Source organism: Cotesia glomerata, unplaced genomic scaffold, assembly GCF_020080835.1.
Source record: "Cotesia glomerata isolate CgM1 unplaced genomic scaffold, MPM_Cglom_v2.3 scaffold_18, whole genome shotgun sequence".
In the NCBI taxonomy this organism is placed as follows: Eukaryota; Metazoa; Arthropoda; class Insecta; order Hymenoptera; family Braconidae; genus Cotesia; species Cotesia glomerata.
In genome coordinates this window covers 19,735-37,191 of record NW_025402219.1, presented here as the reverse complement: position 1 = coordinate 37,191, position 17,457 = coordinate 19,735, and the positions used below count along the sequence as shown (strand labels likewise).

Sequence of the window (17,457 nt, the reverse complement as noted above, 5' to 3'; positions counted from 1 at the left end):
TTTTTTTACTAATAAAAAATTTTTTAAATTAAAAATTAAATTTTGGGAAACTCTCACCGTGTTTCCTATCGGTTTATGAATATGAAATTTTCAAATTTAGTTTATTTTTGGATTCTAAAAAGATGATTTCAGTTAGTTTTTTAAATTTTGGCTTAGGAAATTCTGGGCCGTATATCTGCGAGTAAAATGATTATTATTACAAAAAAAAAAAGTCACCTTTTTGTCTTTGAAAAATCTAAAGATGATATTTTTTTTATTTTAAATTTGATAGTCGTATCGTTAGATATCGTTCATTTTTGATTTTTTTTGAAAATTTTGGAGCCGGATATCAAAGTGAAAAATAATCAAAATCGAAATAAAAAAATGTCATGTTTTAATTTTTCAAGAATCTAAAGATGATTTATCTCAGATTTTTTATTTTCTTATTTATTTATTGAATATCCTTATTTTTTTGTTTTTTTGAAAATTTTGGTCCGGAATATTAAAATCAAAAATGATGAGAAACACAAAAAAAGAAGTTTTTTGTTTTCATTTCTCAAAAATCTAAAGATGATTTTTTTCAGATCTTTATTTTTCATTTCCCGCTAAGAAAATCGAACATTTTCAAAAATCGGGAAGTTATTCTTTTCACCCCGTTTTTCAAAAATTAAGTTTTCATCAGATCTCGACATTTTAAAATCATAGAAAGCTTCCCTGACTACCCCTGCGTTGTTGACGCTATGCCTGTATGTATTTGTGTGTGTATTAGTATGTGACTCGCTTATAACTTTTGAACGACTAAACCGATCGGAACCTACCAAACGGCGTTCCAAAGAGTTCCCTCAAACTTACATTTCCGGTGAATTTGAACCGATAGATTTTAAGAAATTTTGAAAAATTTTTAAAAAACTAAGAAAAAAATATTTTTTGATAGTGGTTTTAAGGGAATAACTTTAAACGGCTATATCGATCAACTTCAAAAACGAATCCACCCTTAACCTAGAGAAACTACGTCGATCGCCGCTAATCTGGTCAAAATCAGTTGATTCGTTCGAAAGATATCGTGAACGAAAGAAAACCGAAAAAAGTGTTTTTTTCCACATAACTTCGACATTTCTTTTCGAATTGTTTTTGATGAAATAAAATAATTTTTAGAGCTTTAAAAACCGCGTCGATCGCCGCCAAGAACGTAGAAATCGGTTGATTGGTTCGAGAGATATCCTCGACAAAATATTTGGAAACAAGTGTTTTTTTAACATCACTCCGAAATTTTTTGGAATAACTTTTAAATGGCTTCAACGATCAATTTAAAAAACTAATCAGCTATTAACATAAAAAATTACGTCGATTGCCGTCAAGCCGGTCAAAATCGGTCAATTTGTTCAAGAGATATCGCGAACAAAAGAAAACCGGAAAAAGTGTTTTTTCGGAATAACTCCAAATTTCCTAGCTTTATCAATTCGAACTTGAAAATTCTTCATGAGGCTGAAAAAATTTTAATTAGATTTTCTGTGAAATCTGTCAGAGGTGGTCACATATCAGCTGTCTCAAACATTTGACTAAAAATTTCTGAAATACAGACTGAAAAATTTGTTCTTCCTTGTTTTACTCTTATCATTTTACGTCCCTTATCAATACTTCCCTTACTCGTTGATCCTTATTTACCTCAGACATGTCTAATTATTTTCAGTTGAATTGTCTTCATTATATGTTTTCTACAGGATTAAATGATTCATACATCACAAAATAACTAACAAAAGAATTAGTTTTTTAGTCATTTTGTTTAACGTGAATCATATATCTCAAATTTTTTAAATCTAGATGGCAAATTTATTGACTTGAGTAAAAAAAAATTTTTATTTATGCTTTACCTGATATTCTCTGTCAAAATAAATATAAAAACTGAAAAATATAAATATTTAATGAACAAATGAAGAAAATAAAGATCTGAAAAAAATCATCTTTAGATTTTTGAGAAATGAAAACAAAAAACTTCTTTTTTTGTGTTTCTCATCATTTTTGATTTTAATATTCCGGACCAAAATTTTCAAAAAAACAAAAAAATAAGGATATTCAATAAATAAATAAGAAAATAAAAAATCCGAGATAAATCATCTTCAGATTCTTGAAAAATTAAAACATGACATTTTTTTGATTTCGATTTTGATTATTTTTTACTTTGATATCCGGCTCCAAAATTTTCAAAAAAATAAAAAATGAAGGATATCTAACGATCCGACTATCAAATTTAAAATAAAAAAAATATCATCTTTAGATTTTTCAAAGACAAAAAGGTGACTTTTTTTTTTTGTAATAATAATCATTTTACTCGCAGATATACGTCCCAGAATGCCCTAAGCCAAAATTTAAAAAACTAACTGAAATCATCTTTTTAGAATCCAAAAATAAACTAAATTTGAAAATTTCATATTCATAAACCTATAGGAAACACGGTGAGAGTTTCCCAAAATTTAATTTTTAATTAAAAAAATTTTTTATTAGTAAAAAAAAAATTTCGTTTATTGTCACCTGTAGGTAAGTCAACGACAAACAATTTATAATTTGGTAAACTTGAAAAACTTAATTTCGCTTGTAGATATCCCTATCTGAAATTTTATTTTGTCTGCTGTCCGCTAACTTCAGGGTCATTAAAATTTATAATTAAAAAATTATTTTTATTAATTTATTAGAATTGATTTGTTTTTTTTTTTATTTAAAATAAAATTGCAAGTGTCAATAACTAGACCATTGTCAATAACTGGGTCTGTTATATTATGTGAAAATTAAAAAAAAAAATTATTAGTAGAAATTTTTTTTTATTATAATTGATTTATTATAAGAATTTAAAAATTGATAGTAGTCAGCTAACTTCAGTATCATTATAAATATTTATTTTTACAAATGTGCTGTCAGAAAGAGTTATTGCTTATTGCTATCTTTGTTACAGGATAAAAAACTGGCTGAAAAAGATCTAAAAAGCCGCTTAAGTCATTTAGAAGTTGTAGGTAATGCATAATAATTTTTTATCAAAGCAAAGGAATTTTTTATATATCTTTATTGGTTTAGTTATCTTAAATAATCATACGATTTTTCTAATTAGTTTGTTTAGCAATTTGATTAATCTGTAGGTAACTATGATTCTCCTTAAATTTTTTTAGCTTCAGCAAAATTTTCTGAGAAAATCTCATAATAAAAGTAGTATTTTAACCAATATTAAAAAATTTTCCAATCAAACTCGAAAATTAAAAAATTACTTATGAAAAACTACTAATGAATCACATAATACTCCATTTAGAAAATTTATAGTATAATTTTTCCATCTTCAGAAATTAGTCGACACTCAAATCGTAAAATGTGGCATGCATATGAGCTTAAAAACCGTAAGAATAATTATTATAATGAATATGATCCATCTGAAATTGAAGATAGCATGTTTGATTACTTCAACACACTCCAAATGAAAATGCACATCAAATCAGAAGTTTATAATGACGTAACGTACATAGTTATTCGTGAAAAGAAGTCACATCGTTTATCGCCAATTTGCATTGCATTATTTTTGGAACAAGATCTGTTTTTTTGTTCAAATAAATCAGTAACAAAAGAATTCTTACTCGCTGTCGTTAAAAGTACTGGCTACTCTGAATGTAAAAAGATACTACTGAGTGGTAAGAATATTAGTTCACTTATTAAAATTCATATTACAAATAAACGAAATGCTGTCGATGGAAATGACATGAGTGTTGATGAAGAATTCGAGGAAGCCCCTGGAGTTGTCAGGTAAATGTTGAATGTTTATCTTTTTACACTTTATTCGAAATTTTGGGATATTAAATTTAAATTTTGATGATTTTTTAGCAACATGGGGATCGATTTCAAACAAAATCAAAATCGAAGAGAGTATCTAGAGAAACATTTGGGAAGTGATGAGATTATTTTGGAGTCATTAATAGTAAAAAATCGGAATGTGCCGTGGGCTAATCCAAAAATCGCGGAAAAATTACCGGAAGTTAAAATTAACATGCAGTAAGTGAAAAAAATTGTTTTTTGAAAAAATTATTTTTATTATCATTATTTATGTCTGATTAATATAAAATATTTTTCTTGTTGGCTTATCTATATTATTAAGAGAATAAGAAAAATTTTGTCTCCAGGATAGTTATATCATAAAATCGGTTTTTTTAAGTGAAATTTAGAGTCATTACAAAGATCTTGACTTAAATTTGTGCCTTTTCAAGGTTTCATATCATTCTCACCGAAAGTCAATTTATTATGATAAGTATTTAGACTGCATTCGAAAATGTTCGATCCCTAGATACATGATTAAGAAATGACCTTTTATCCTGTGAACTATTGACATTTTTAAAGATATTAGCTCACTCCGATATTACACTCGTCGAGACCTTTCATCTTAGTACCCAAATCAATTTTTCATATATTTATATATATTATAATTTGATATTTTTTTTATAGATGGGAATTCAAAAGCACAAATCTGAAAAAATTTTTATCTGAATGTACAGATCAAAGAGTTCTTGTAACACCACTACCAGATTATGCCAAGCATTTTCTCAAGTCGGGTAAAAATGAGTTAACTGTGCAACGAGATCGTTATAACAATGACTTATAATTTTTGTCTAGTATTATTTTATTTACATTTACATGTTAATATATTAGTAAATATTTTATGGTATTGAAAACCTTAACATGCTATGTATTAAAATTAATTTAATTTATATTTTTTTTGCCCTCCTAGCGGAAAGTGGCAACTTTCGTCCCGCTGCGCTAAACAAAGTTGCCGCTTTCCGCCTTCGTCGGACAAAAAAATAGTATACACTCCACGTGAAGTAAATAAGAAAGCCTCAGATCACATGTTTGTTGACCTCGGCTTCGTCTCGGACAACAATTACATGTGATCTGAGACATTTCTTACTTTACTTCCCTAGGTGTGTAATATACTATAGTTTTATTTATTTTGAGTAGTGCAGTTTTTTATGAAATATTATTTACTTCAGTACATAAAAATACAATTTGACAGTATTAAGTTATATTTATTAATATTCAACTATTTGAAAACTTCGACAGAGGTAAGCCACATTTTTTCTTCAATTCTTCATGTCGGTTTGTTTTTTTGACCATCTAATTTGATTGAATCAATCACAGCTGCTTCAATTTTCTCAGTTCAAAGCGATTACTAACTTCTGATAATTGTTGGGCATTGTAGTCTAACTCATTGATGTTTCCAATATAAATATACTCCAGAATCATTTTTAAAATTTCAGGACTGATATCAGAAATTACACCATCGTTACTGATCAACTCTCCAAGTAATGCAGGGCAACATTGCTCTAAAACAATTCTATGTGCTCGAAATTAATTATTTTGTTCTAAAAGTATCATAAAATGATAACATCACCGTTGATATTTCTTTTAGTGTACAATGTGCATAAAGGGTTCAGTAAATTAATCTCTGGATCGACTTCTTCAAGATATAATTAAATTTTTATAGTTAAATTTGGCAGGAATTTGGACAAAAATTAATAAGTGACAATAATCAATTATAGTGCATAATAATACAAAATAAATTATTGCACAACATTTCTTTCTGACGTATTTTACAATTAACAAAATTAGTGAATTTTATTAATTAAATTAAAATGATTTTTTTTTTTTTTTTCACAATACGCTTTGTGACATTACCCCAGCGTGTAACTTTCAAAAGTATACTTTTCGCTGGGACTAAAAAACGTTCATTTATCATTTTGAGTTTAATTTTTAAAGCAAACTGTTGTTTTATAATCCTTAAAAGTTATGTAGAATATTAATTGTATCAATTTATTCTTGATTAATTGATAGATTTATCAACTTATCCTTTTTTTCAATCCTTTTTGCAACAATTGAATACACAATAAAGTCGATATTTTTGTTATGTTTTTGCGAGAGCATCGATTTCATTGGGATGAGAAAATTAATTTAATTTAATTAATAAAATGTACCAATTTTATTGATTGTAAAATACGGTCAAAAAAATCTTGAGCTATAATTTATCTTGTATTGTTTACCTGTATAATAGCAAATATAGTACTTCATAAGAAAACGAATGGTGAAGGTTCATTGTATATTAAGATAATCTAAGAATAAAAAGTATGAAATTAATATTAGCAAATATCTGAAAATTTTTATAACAAGTAAACTATAATAAAAAAAATATTTTTTAAAATTTGCACTTATAATAGTTTTTAATTTCTACATGTGTGGAATTTTTTCATTAGACTAAAAAGTATAATTAAAAAGTTGCTTATTATCTTTTGAAATTAATTTACTTCTTACAACTAGTGTAAAATTATTATTTAAAAAAAAAGACAGTGAAGTTGACAGACAGAAATTTTTAGAATTTTATAATAATGAAATTATTGCGAAAAAAATTCCACATGTGAAAATTCACAAAAATTGTTAATTAAAATTTTTTAAAACATTCTTTTTGTTGTAATTGATTTGTTATAAAAATTAAAAAAAATTGATAGTTGTCAGCTGACCAGTAACATTTAAAATTAACGCTCTCTCTACAAGTAGTGTCACCTAAATGCGACTAAAACCATTATGTTATCAGGGAAGAGGTCGATTACCTACAGACCGATGAGTTAGATTACCGGTGACTTAGATTCCGATTACCTAGATTTCAATAACCCAGAATCCGATTACCCAAATTATCAATGACGTAGAATTCCTATGGGGTAGATTACCGATTACCTAGAATCCCGATTGCTTAGAATCCGATTGCCTAGAAATTTTATTGGATATAATTCCGATTACACTGAAATCCGATTGCCTACAATTCTGATACATGTCTATTCATACGTAAAAAAGTCCTGATAAATCCACGCCGCGTAAATGTAAGATCCTTAAATTCACGCTGCGTGAATGCAAAAGTCCTTATTCACGCGGCGTGGATTTATCAGGATTTTTAACGTGTGAATAGACACTTCTTTTTTTTATTTAATTGATGGAAAAAATAAAAAATTGTGAAACGTCAGTATGTGTCAGTGATTTATTCAGTATGATGGATTGTAATAAAAAAAATAATAAAAATGCTTTTATAGAAATAATTAGCAAAATTTCTACGGATTCGACAGTTGAAATGTTAGATAATTAATTAACAGATAGAACTAAAACATCATTGCTTGCTTTAACTATTGATCGGCTGATATGACTCAGTTTTGTCCAATGTTTTCAAAGTCATTATTTATACCAGAGTTTATTTTTCGATTTATAGTAGTTTTTAAAAAAAATCATTTGCTTGCATATGAAGCTGTTTTGACAGTTATTTTAAATTACTGTAAAAAATAGTTCGATACTATCCATTTCAAAAGTTAAATATTCTTGAAATTATTGAAAATATTTTAGCTGAAACTGATCTAGACAGACAATGAATGGCTCATTTTTTGGGACCATCTATTGAAATCCAGAAAACTAATGTTGCTGTTGATGTGTGTTGCTGCTTATAATTTTTGTTTAAGACGAACTATTTGATCTTTTAGAAAAAAGGAACGGATTAAAAAATTTTTCAGGTAACATGGACATATTCCGGTTAAAAATACAATAAAAGTTGCCTTACGATTTGATCGTGAAGTATCAAATCGAAATCATCCTTTACAATGTCTCAAGTAAAATTTTTTTATAATTATTAAATATATTCTTTATGATCTTATCAATAATAATAATAATAATAATAATTAATATTAATAATAATAGTAGATTTAATCTATCCCACCAAAAAATACTCAAATAAAATTTACATTTTAAACAATACCTAAAATCAGCAGATATTCAGAAATTTTTGAAATTTTTATATCAAATCAATTATTATAAAAAGACTATTTCTAAGAATTCATCAGTTTCATTAGAAGATTTCATATAATTTTATATTTTCATTAGTCGAAAAAAAAAATTTTTTTTTCTAATGTTATAAGAAATATACCTAAAAAAATACATTTTTTTTCAATGAAAAAAAAAATAGAAATCGAAAAAACATCTGAAAAGATTTCAGGATTCCCAAAAAAAATCAAAACTTATATAGAAAAAAAAACCATCAATAAGGAAAGAGCCCTGGTAGCTGCTCAGGAACCAGTGTTCACAAATAAATGTATAGATATACAAATACATGGAGTGAGCAGCTACTGGGTACTTGACGTTAAATAAAAAAATTATTGTTCTATGTATATATATTACATGTGTTATCTGTGTGTATATATATATATTATCCTATTTATTATGATTATATTTATAGAAGTCGTTTCTGATAATAAAAAACAATTATATTAAGTAGATCAAAATCATTTACAAGTTCTTATTTTATTTATATTCCTATTAAATCTTTTCCGTACGCTGTATATTGAATAATTTACTTGTTTATAAATTGTGTTTTAATTGTCCTTATAAATAAATAATATTTAATACTTGAAGGATATTTCTGGAAAATAAAAATCAATTTCATTCCGAAACTATTAAAAAAAAAATTAATACAATTAATTATTATCATAGTAGACAAGTGAAGTATTTTTATAATGAATAAATATTTATTTAATATAAAAATGAAGATGATTTTTTTTTTTTTAGTGGACCACATGACTACCCTACCCTATACCGTATCCGTTTTCAGTTTTTATATAATAAAAAAGTATTTAATTTTGGTTTCGAAAAATTGCTCATCAAATAAATTATAATAAATTAAATATATATATATATGTATATATACATTAAAATATATGAATTATCTATGTTCGAAGAAATTAATTTTCATTTATTTTATTAATATATCAATTTTTTAGTTATCTTTTTCTTGTTTGAACGGTGTATTTACTAAAAATTTTCTGAATGTGAAATTCTTCGTATTTTTTTTTATATGAATAAATAATTGTTGATTTTTAAGAAAAGTAAGCAATAGTTCCAAGAATATATATCGATATAAATATAAACATAGCTTATTGATCTCGATCTAATCATTTGTTGCTCTCAGCGGAAAAATTTGGAGTGCAAGATACATGAGACAAGTCCAGAAGTAAGAAAACTAGTTTATTATATTAATAACTGGTATACCTACAAAGTTTTAAAATTGATTATGATATTTATACTTTGTTACTTAAATTTTTTTTACTTGTACAATTTTCTTTCTTTTTATATATCAAATAAAGAAAATGAAGACTAGGATATTGTTATTTTGAAGATTCATGTTCTGGTCTTTAAAACTCATAAGTATGGAGAAGGTTCCGCGTAATGTGAAACTAAGGTAAAAATCAAAGTTCATTATTTATTAATTCTATTTTTTAATTTCTAATGGAACTTTTGAGTAAATTTTCATTTTTCCGTAAATTAGCTTTTAAAATCATATGCTTAATGAAGTAATGCCGTGGACACAAAAATTTTATTAGTTGAAAATATTTTCTTGATGACCGAAATTATTTTTAATGATCATGTAGGTTTTTGAAAAATTTATTAAATCGACAAATAAAGATCCAGAGACAAGGGATAAAAATTAAGAAATTTATGAAGTTTAAGAGATCCAGGTATCTGCGAAGAGTTGAGAAGAACAATCTGGATAAAAACAGAACAAACGACTGAGAAAGTAACCGACGAATCAATTTAAAATCCAGAGAGTTCATCAGAAAATATGCCTGCTGAGAATGTAGACCAGTGGATGAATGTGGTTAAAGTAATCATAACAATCATTTGCGATCATTTAACTGTGAATATTTGAGCTCAGAATGTTTAGATAATGTTTCAGAGTTAATAATGTTCTAACTGCCCTCATAACACTTTCAGTAAGAACTGAAGCTTCAGATGAAACAGTTGGTCATATAAAAATGCAGTTAGCTTCAGAAACAATTTTTTGTGGCGCTGAAAAATGAGCAAAAGCTGCTAAATTTTTACTATTTCCTAATCCCAATATTACCGTACTTAATCATGGTTGTGTTCTCGGTTTAATTGAATTGATAATGACATCTGTAAGTTTATAATTATCATATGCAAAAATATTTTTCTTATTATATATTAACAGTGTTCATTTAATACTACTAAAAATTCATTTCAGTAATTCGCTTTATCGTTTCAAGTTTTGGAGAGGTTGAAATAACATGTGAATTAAATCAAATTACCAATGCTTAATACAGAACGGATAATTCTGACAAAATGTTAGTAACTTTGACTAAAAAATTATCGTTAATGTCAGTATTAATATATCGGTTACAGTACCAATATTATTTTTTTATCCTTTAAAAGTGAAATTTTAATCTTTTTTTTTTTTCTTATTTTTGTAATTCAGGATAGACATAAGTACGTTGCTATTTTATAAAATATTTAACGAAATAATAAATTTAGAATTCTATCACATTATAATAATATTTAACATTTGTTTTGTATTGTATTGGTATTTTTTATTTCTTATTTTTATGAAGAAAATTAGTTTGCATACGAGTCACGTATCGGAAAAAGTGAGTTATATGATACAAAATCTCACAGAAGGCAACCATGACGCTGATCTAGACGCATGCTGGAGGCACTGGTTCAGAAGCCTTCCAATAAGAGAAATTTGTATCCTGTTGATATATTTTCAGCAATCATGTAGAACCCAGCTAATAAATTACTATGTAATAGAGTCTGTTAAAGCAGGCTGTGCATCTTGTATCAATAAATAATAATAAATAGTTTACATACGAATAGTTTACAAAGCCTGATAAATTTAAATTCTTAATTATTAACCTATTTTTAAATGAGTAATATTAGTAAATTTTAACATTGTTTAAGAATAACATTACTATTGATGGTTTCTTTGATAAACAAAGTAGTAAAAGAACTTAATATACAAAAACTTAAATCATTTTTATTGGTTTAATGAATTTTTTATGAAGTTTTATGTATTAAACATTTATTTTGATTAATAATGGAAGCACTACTAAATTTTTTATTAACAAAAGCTATTACTTTTTACTTTATGGTAGTTTTTCATTATTTGAAGCATGCAATTAAAAAATATATTAGATTTGTTATAAAAAAAAATAGAACATTTATAAAATCCTACGAATTATCAGTCTATAGTATATTACTATCATAGATTGCAAAGAAAAGAATTCATTGTATATTTTTAATGTAAAGAGCACCATGGGGTAACACTTTATGGCTATCAGCTGTTGGTTCAGCCTTTTTCATAAGATCATTATAAGATACCCATCGTCCAGAGGCTCTTCTGCAATAAGCGATGTAATGAGCAGATGAATATCCTGCTACTGCGCACAATCTAAAATTAGATAAAAAACTAACATAAATTAAAAATTTAAAAAGTACATAGATATATTCAAAGTAATCTACAAACCGATAACGAAGATCCTGGCTACTACCATCTTCATTAGTGACCGGTACCGTTAAATAAACTGGAAGCTCTCGTAACTTGCATTCTTGACCCTCTTTTTGTTGTCTTGTTTTAATATCCAATTCAATATATATCATGAAATTAGGACTTCGTCGGCGTATTCTGCTATTCCCATTACAGTAGTTACAGTGCATATTATAAATAACACTATCAAAATCTAAGGTTTTTTGTAGTGAACCAAACCCACGCTGACTGAGAGTTTTGTAATCTGTAGGGAAAAGAACTACGTTTTTCATGTTATTATTTTTACAATTTAAAGTCGGGCAATAATTCTTTTCAAATACACTCGGTTCGTCTGCAAAAAGTCGAGTCCAAAAAGCACTTATATTATCTTGACAAAAGAACGTTCGTGATATGGGTGTAGCATCACAATTTTTATTTTTAATTTGTCCTTGAACTTTTTCCGTTTTTTTGTAGATAGGATATAAAATGTCAAATCTCTTTTGATAAATATCCTTAGTTGCACCATAATTTTTAAACTCAATCAAAAATTTAAAAACAGAATTTTTTGAATTTTTACTTGATTCTAAGAAATTATTGTCCTGAAGAGCACATTCAAAAAGCATGTGTACAACGGTGTCAAAAGGACAAGTGTTTTGAAGTAACCAGTTGCATCCTTTATATAGTACAGGGCCACATTTAAAACCATTGTATAGCAAGAATTTTTTCTTTTTTTCAGATTTTTTTTCTGAATTTTTTGGTAAATTAACTAAATTATTAAATAATTTAATTTCTAAACACTCATTAAAATATTTACCAGAATTTATGTTTTTTCTAGCAACTTGATCAACAGCAGCTGACAACGGTATATTTTCTTTTTTGTGATCTATAGGAGTGCTTGTTTTAAAACTGTAGTTGTGGTCGTGTAGATCTGATACTTTCATATTAAGCACAGAAATGTTATCAACGCTTAGCATCTCGCTATCAGAAGTGTTATTTTTAATATTATTATCATCATTTGATTCATAATTTTTTTTATCATTGTTATGTACGTTATCATAATTTACCTCTATTCCGCTAGGAAGAGCGTGTTCTGATACTTTCTTATTAATCACAGAAATGTTATCAACGCTTAACATCTCGCTATCAGAAGTGTTATTTTTAATATTATTATCATTATTTGATTCATGATTTTTTTTATCATTGTTATGTGCGTTATCATAATTTACCTCTATTCCGCTAGGAAGAGTGTGATCAACAGGAAATCCATCATTATTGTCAACGAAATCATAATTTGTTTCCGATCCCGACGAAGTATCACCAAGATCACACGTTCCGGTGTTTACCCAATTAGAGTCATTTAACTTGTTATTTTTAGCTTTGCCCTTCCAATTTTCTAGTGGATCTTTTTTATTTTTTTTGTCAGTTATATTACTCAAATTATAATCTAATCTATCAGCTGCTCTTTTTTTAGTATTCGTAGGAATATTAATATTGTTTCCACACAAATTTACATTTGAATTAGTCAGATCTTCATCAATATCAGGAGTAACTGCGTCTGTCTCAACTACCTGGTCTAACGCACCATTTTTTTCTTCTTTGGTTTCTTTTTGTATCTCACTTAAGTTGCAATTAAAGATATCTGTATGACTTTTATCAGGATTATGCAGGTTGTCGGCAATAAATTTTGTTACTTTTGATCTCAGTAATCTTACTCCTCCAATCAGATAATCAAGATGTAATTTTACAAAAGTGTATACATCCGTTAGCAAAGGCACCTGACGTTTTAAGGCCATCTTCAAATCTTTAAAGTTTTCTTCTATATAGCTTGATGATCCTCGTAGATCAGAATGCGGTATACAAACATTGCTCCACAAAGGAAACTCCATAATTTAGCCATAATTTATAGCTAAATTTGTCATTAAAGACAAATTTGGGAACTGGGGAAATAAAGGATAAAGGGGGGAGGAGGGACCTTACTCAGTAGGAATTTTTCGGTAACCGAAAAAATAATTCAGACAGCCCAGACCGGGACTCGAACCCGGATCATTTGGTTACGCGCCAAAGGCTCTACCAATTAAGCTATCCGAGACATTGTCCGTAACTACCATTCCGTCACCTAATAAGACCTACCGAGTAATAAACACCACCGTCCATCTTACGGTAAAGAGCCATAATTTATAGCACAGCTGCTTCTATAAGTAGTTTTTCTAATGTAGGTAAAAAAAACCCGTGCAATTTTTCACCTTGGTGTATTACATTTTTTGATGTCTTTAGTATTTTTGTCATCCAGGTTGAAATAGATAAAGAGTCTTTACCATCAGCTGGAGTGTTCGGAAATATATTTTTTTTAGAATCTAAATCTAAATTTTCAATTTCCGCAGTTACATTTGACAAAAATTTTTCCGTATTTCGAGATGCTATCAAATTTTCTAATTCCAATTTTGCACTTGCAGCAGTAATAGTTTCACCATCGTTGTCAATTATGCTGTCTTCATATTCATTATTAGAAACAATTAACGTTAATAACAGAATACGCTCAAATGTTTTTAAATCAGTGCAGTTAATTAAAAGACAAACGGAATAGATATAAAAATTTTTAACAGACCAATGTAATATTCCTTTAAAACAACTCCACCCGGTTACAGTATGCACAAAATGTGCTACGTCCAACCTTATGTAGGTTTTGATATCTGTGGTTTGTTGTGGATCAACAAGATTTTCAAAACATGTTTTAATATAATTTTTTAACGACATATCGTTAAAAGTTCTCGACATGGCATTTAATAAAGCACGAGCTCCATCTGAGACAGCTTCATGTGGCGGGGTTTTAACCAACCGAAGCCATGTTTGTAACCACAATGTAATATAATCAGCATCTTGCTTTTCAGACAACATTTGGAATATAGACAATGAATTTTTGTTAAAATTTATAACAATTTGATAAAGGAATATATATGCACTTTTGTCATGACCAGTAACTATTTTTCTTGCTAGTCCGCCCGTCGCATCGATGGCAATAGAAGAACATTTTTTATGTAGACGTCTATACTCTTTATAACAGTGTATTTGAGATTGAGTAGAGTAAAAAATATAAAATGGTGATTTCCCTACTGATTGAATTGAATTTCTGTAGATGGGATTTTCTTGAAGACGATCGATTGCGCCAAAAATATCCTTCCGATCAAGAGGTTTCACACCTAGTTCATTATCAATAAACTCCTTTTTTGCTTGATGTAATACGCTCGATTTATATAAAAAAGGACATCCGGTATCACCAGGTCTTAATAGTTTTCTTGCTGCTTGTCTAGTGTGACCATGAACACCAAGATCTTTCAATTTTTTACCTATTGCTTTCCTGGTTTCACTCTGAAGAGGCCTCTGTAAATCTTCATGATGCACGACGTCTCGAGTATCACGACATTTTATTTTTATAAATACAGGACCGTCATCGTAAGGAATGTCTTCGACATAACCAAGTAAACGGTTATTGCATTTTTTGCTCTTACGGTGGGCATGAATAGTAATATAATTATTACCGTTTAAGCATATTCTCCCTTTATCGAATATAAAGACACATTTTAAGCGATATTGTTCCCAAAATGCAAAAGCAATAGCATCAGTCCAAACTTTTTTTTTTTAATTTCATGATTTGATGGTCATTTTTATCGATGCTTGGTTCTACGATAGTGTTCCACAGGTCTCTACAAATTTCAACATCAAATTCATCAATTTCATCTAAGTCATTGAAATATGCTGAATGGGCGCAGTAATCGGGATCATTAATATTGTCTTCATCCTCACTATTACTACCATCACTATAATCAATATTTTCATTTTCACCATTATCAATATTCGATTCAACTTTTACTTCTTCGGTAAAATACCCACATTCTTGTAGAGCTACTGTCAATATATTTCGTCGATTGTTATTGACATGAGTACGTACAGCGTTATGATCCCATTTGAAGTCTAATTCTTTCGCAAGTGTTTTCCAAATATCAGCAGACCATTTCGGTTTTTCCGGGGGAATGAAGTATTTAATATATTTTTTTAAAGCATTTACTGCCTCTTCTACACTGACTTTTGCTTTAGGCCCCATTTGAGTCAACAATTAAAATCTGAAAAAGTAAATTGAATTACTAAACAATTAAATATCAATAACAAGGTATATAATTATACAAGTAAAATAGAATTATTCGACGTTTTATTGATTCCAAAAACAACTAACCTTTCCAGTAATACACTAATATTTATGATAATTAAAATTGATTGATAATTAAAAAATATTTTAATGATAAAACTGATTTGATTAAAAAATCAATTTTAAAATCAAAGATTTTTTTTACTGTTCTTAGTGTTTTTTTTTTCAGGTTTTTACGTCACATGCTTTGCTTAAAAAAATATTAAAGTACATACTAAGTTACAATACTTGAGAAGCGGAAAAATTTAATTGATTGTCATTTGTTCAGCAAAAAATAATTTTTTCATATAGATATACATTTTTTATATGAAAGATAAATATACTGTTGAAAACTACTATATCGACTGATAATTTAATAGATGTGTTTTTAAAAATAAAAATAAACTTAAAAAACAATAACTTAATAAACTTGAAAAATAAAAAAAAAAAATAATAAAGCATTGAAATCAAATATATTTTTGAAATATAATTTATAATTACTTTAAACTCAATAGATTATTTACAACATCATAGAGTAAAAGACCCTGTTATTGATACTGAGTTAGTTGTTTGACAGTTTCAATTCAAGTTTAATTTTAAAAAAATTATCTTCACTAGGTTAATAAATCTTTTTGGAATTATAAATTGAAAAATAATTGTTTTTGAAGATATTTTTTTTTTTAATTAACTAACATTAAGAGTGTCAATAACCATTGATCTTTACTAAAAATTATTGAAAAATTATTTTCAATTTTATTAAAAAATCAATTATCATAATTTTTCTTTAATTGAATTCTAATTAATTTTTTTAATTAATGTTGTTTAATTTTAAATTTAAATAAAAAAAATTTCAAACAATCGTTAAAATACAATAAAAATTATTAATAGAACATACTTCCGCTGTTTCTTCTCCAATAAATTATTACGGGCAATCTGTTCTTCAAGAAGCAGCCGTAAGTCATGAATCTCGCCATTAAGTTTTTGGACTCTTCGTTTCCACTGACTGACTACCTGCGGTTGCTTCTCGACTTCCTCGTAAGCATCAGCAAGCTAGAATTAAACAAATTTAATCAAATAACTATTATTTAATTAAAAATTAAAAAAAAAATCCTACCTTTTTCTCCAACTGTTTTTTGAGATCGACAAGTTGCTCCAAATCATCCTCATGCTGTTGAGCCATTTTTCTTTTGGTAAATTTCAACTCACGGATAGCGTGTTCGTATCTCTGTTTATAAATACCGCTATCCTCTTGATTATTGTCCTCTCCACCGAGAGTAATTTGATTTAAATCAGCAGCCCTCGCATAGAGAAGCTCCATTTCCAATCTATCAGTAGTTTGCTGGAGCGTTTTATTTGTCTCAGTAACATCTTCGAGTTGACGTTCCAAGCGAAGTCGCTCTGAGGTTTCGGCGTCTATCCGCTCAGCTGCCAATGTCGAGGTCGAGTGCTCATCCGCGTAATCAGCAGTCAATACACTCAGCTGAAAAATAAAATAAAATAATTAATATAAAAAAAAAATTATCATCAAGCAATGGTTACCTCATCATCACACTCAGACGAAGTTCTGTCTTCTGACAATCTAGATCGGAGATTATTGTAATTAGAAACGCTCCTAGGCAGTGGAAATTCGTTGATAGACATTACTTCTAAAGATCAAATACTTTCGGGCATAATTAATGTTTAAAATAATTTTAAAATTCTAACTTGACAATTAAATTAATTTTTTTTATCACTACGCTTACGTCTCTACACTTTTTAAACACTTATTAGACATGTTATAATATCTTGCATAACAAATAAGTTTAGGAGAATCGAGTAGGTGCAGCTGACTGCATCAACCGTAGACACCACGGACGACGACAGGCGATGGGTAATAGTGATCACTTTCAAGTCAAAAAGTGAAAGAGTGAAAGAGACTATATTAAAAAGAGAA

The 17,457-nt window shown here is 27.9% G+C and overlaps 3 protein-coding genes, 1 long non-coding RNA gene and 1 other non-coding gene across 5 annotated transcripts; 2 read left to right on the top strand and 3 right to left on the bottom strand.

Moving 5' to 3' along the window:
• Positions 1–2,926: 2,926 nt before the first annotated feature.
• LOC123273980 lies at positions 2,927–4,739 on the top strand (the record flags this gene model as incomplete). The annotated part of the gene is given in 4 exon segments (XM_044741479.1): positions 2,927–2,984; positions 3,306–3,759; positions 3,838–4,005; positions 4,453–4,739. Coding segments are annotated over 4 exon segments (837 nt in total), but the record flags the coding sequence as incomplete, so codon positions are not given.
• Positions 4,740–8,843: 4,104 nt separating this feature from the next.
• Positions 8,844–10,306, top strand: LOC123273998. Its single transcript, XR_006511425.1, has 3 exons — positions 8,844–9,265; positions 9,456–9,980; positions 10,067–10,306. It is a non-coding gene; the product is annotated as an uncharacterized LOC123273998 (long non-coding RNA).
• Positions 10,307–10,946: 640 nt separating this feature from the next.
• Positions 10,947–13,295, bottom strand: LOC123273997 (hybrid signal transduction histidine kinase M-like). The gene is made up of 3 exons (XM_044741499.1): positions 12,567–13,295; positions 11,345–12,404; positions 10,947–11,269 (listed from the first exon to the last, which is right to left on the bottom strand). Exons 1-3 carry the CDS (start codon positions 13,228–13,230, stop codon positions 11,104–11,106), a joined length of 1,890 nt encoding a protein of 629 aa, XP_044597434.1. The 5' UTR covers positions 13,231–13,295; the 3' UTR covers positions 10,947–11,103.
• A 66-nt stretch (positions 13,296–13,361) lies between these two features.
• On the bottom strand, positions 13,362–13,434 carry Trnat-cgu. Its single transcript has one exon. It is a non-coding gene; the product is annotated as a tRNA-Thr (tRNA).
• Positions 13,435–14,079: 645 nt separating this feature from the next.
• On the bottom strand, positions 14,080–17,229 carry LOC123273969 (unconventional myosin-XVIIIa-like). The gene is made up of 4 exons (XM_044741461.1): positions 17,064–17,229; positions 16,639–17,004; positions 16,420–16,574; positions 14,080–15,462 (listed from the first exon to the last, which is right to left on the bottom strand). The coding sequence occupies exons 1-4, from the start codon at positions 17,163–17,165 to the stop codon at positions 15,456–15,458; spliced, it is 630 nt and encodes a 209-aa protein (XP_044597396.1). The 5' UTR covers positions 17,166–17,229; the 3' UTR covers positions 14,080–15,455.
• Between the last annotated feature and the right edge of the window lie 228 nt (positions 17,230–17,457).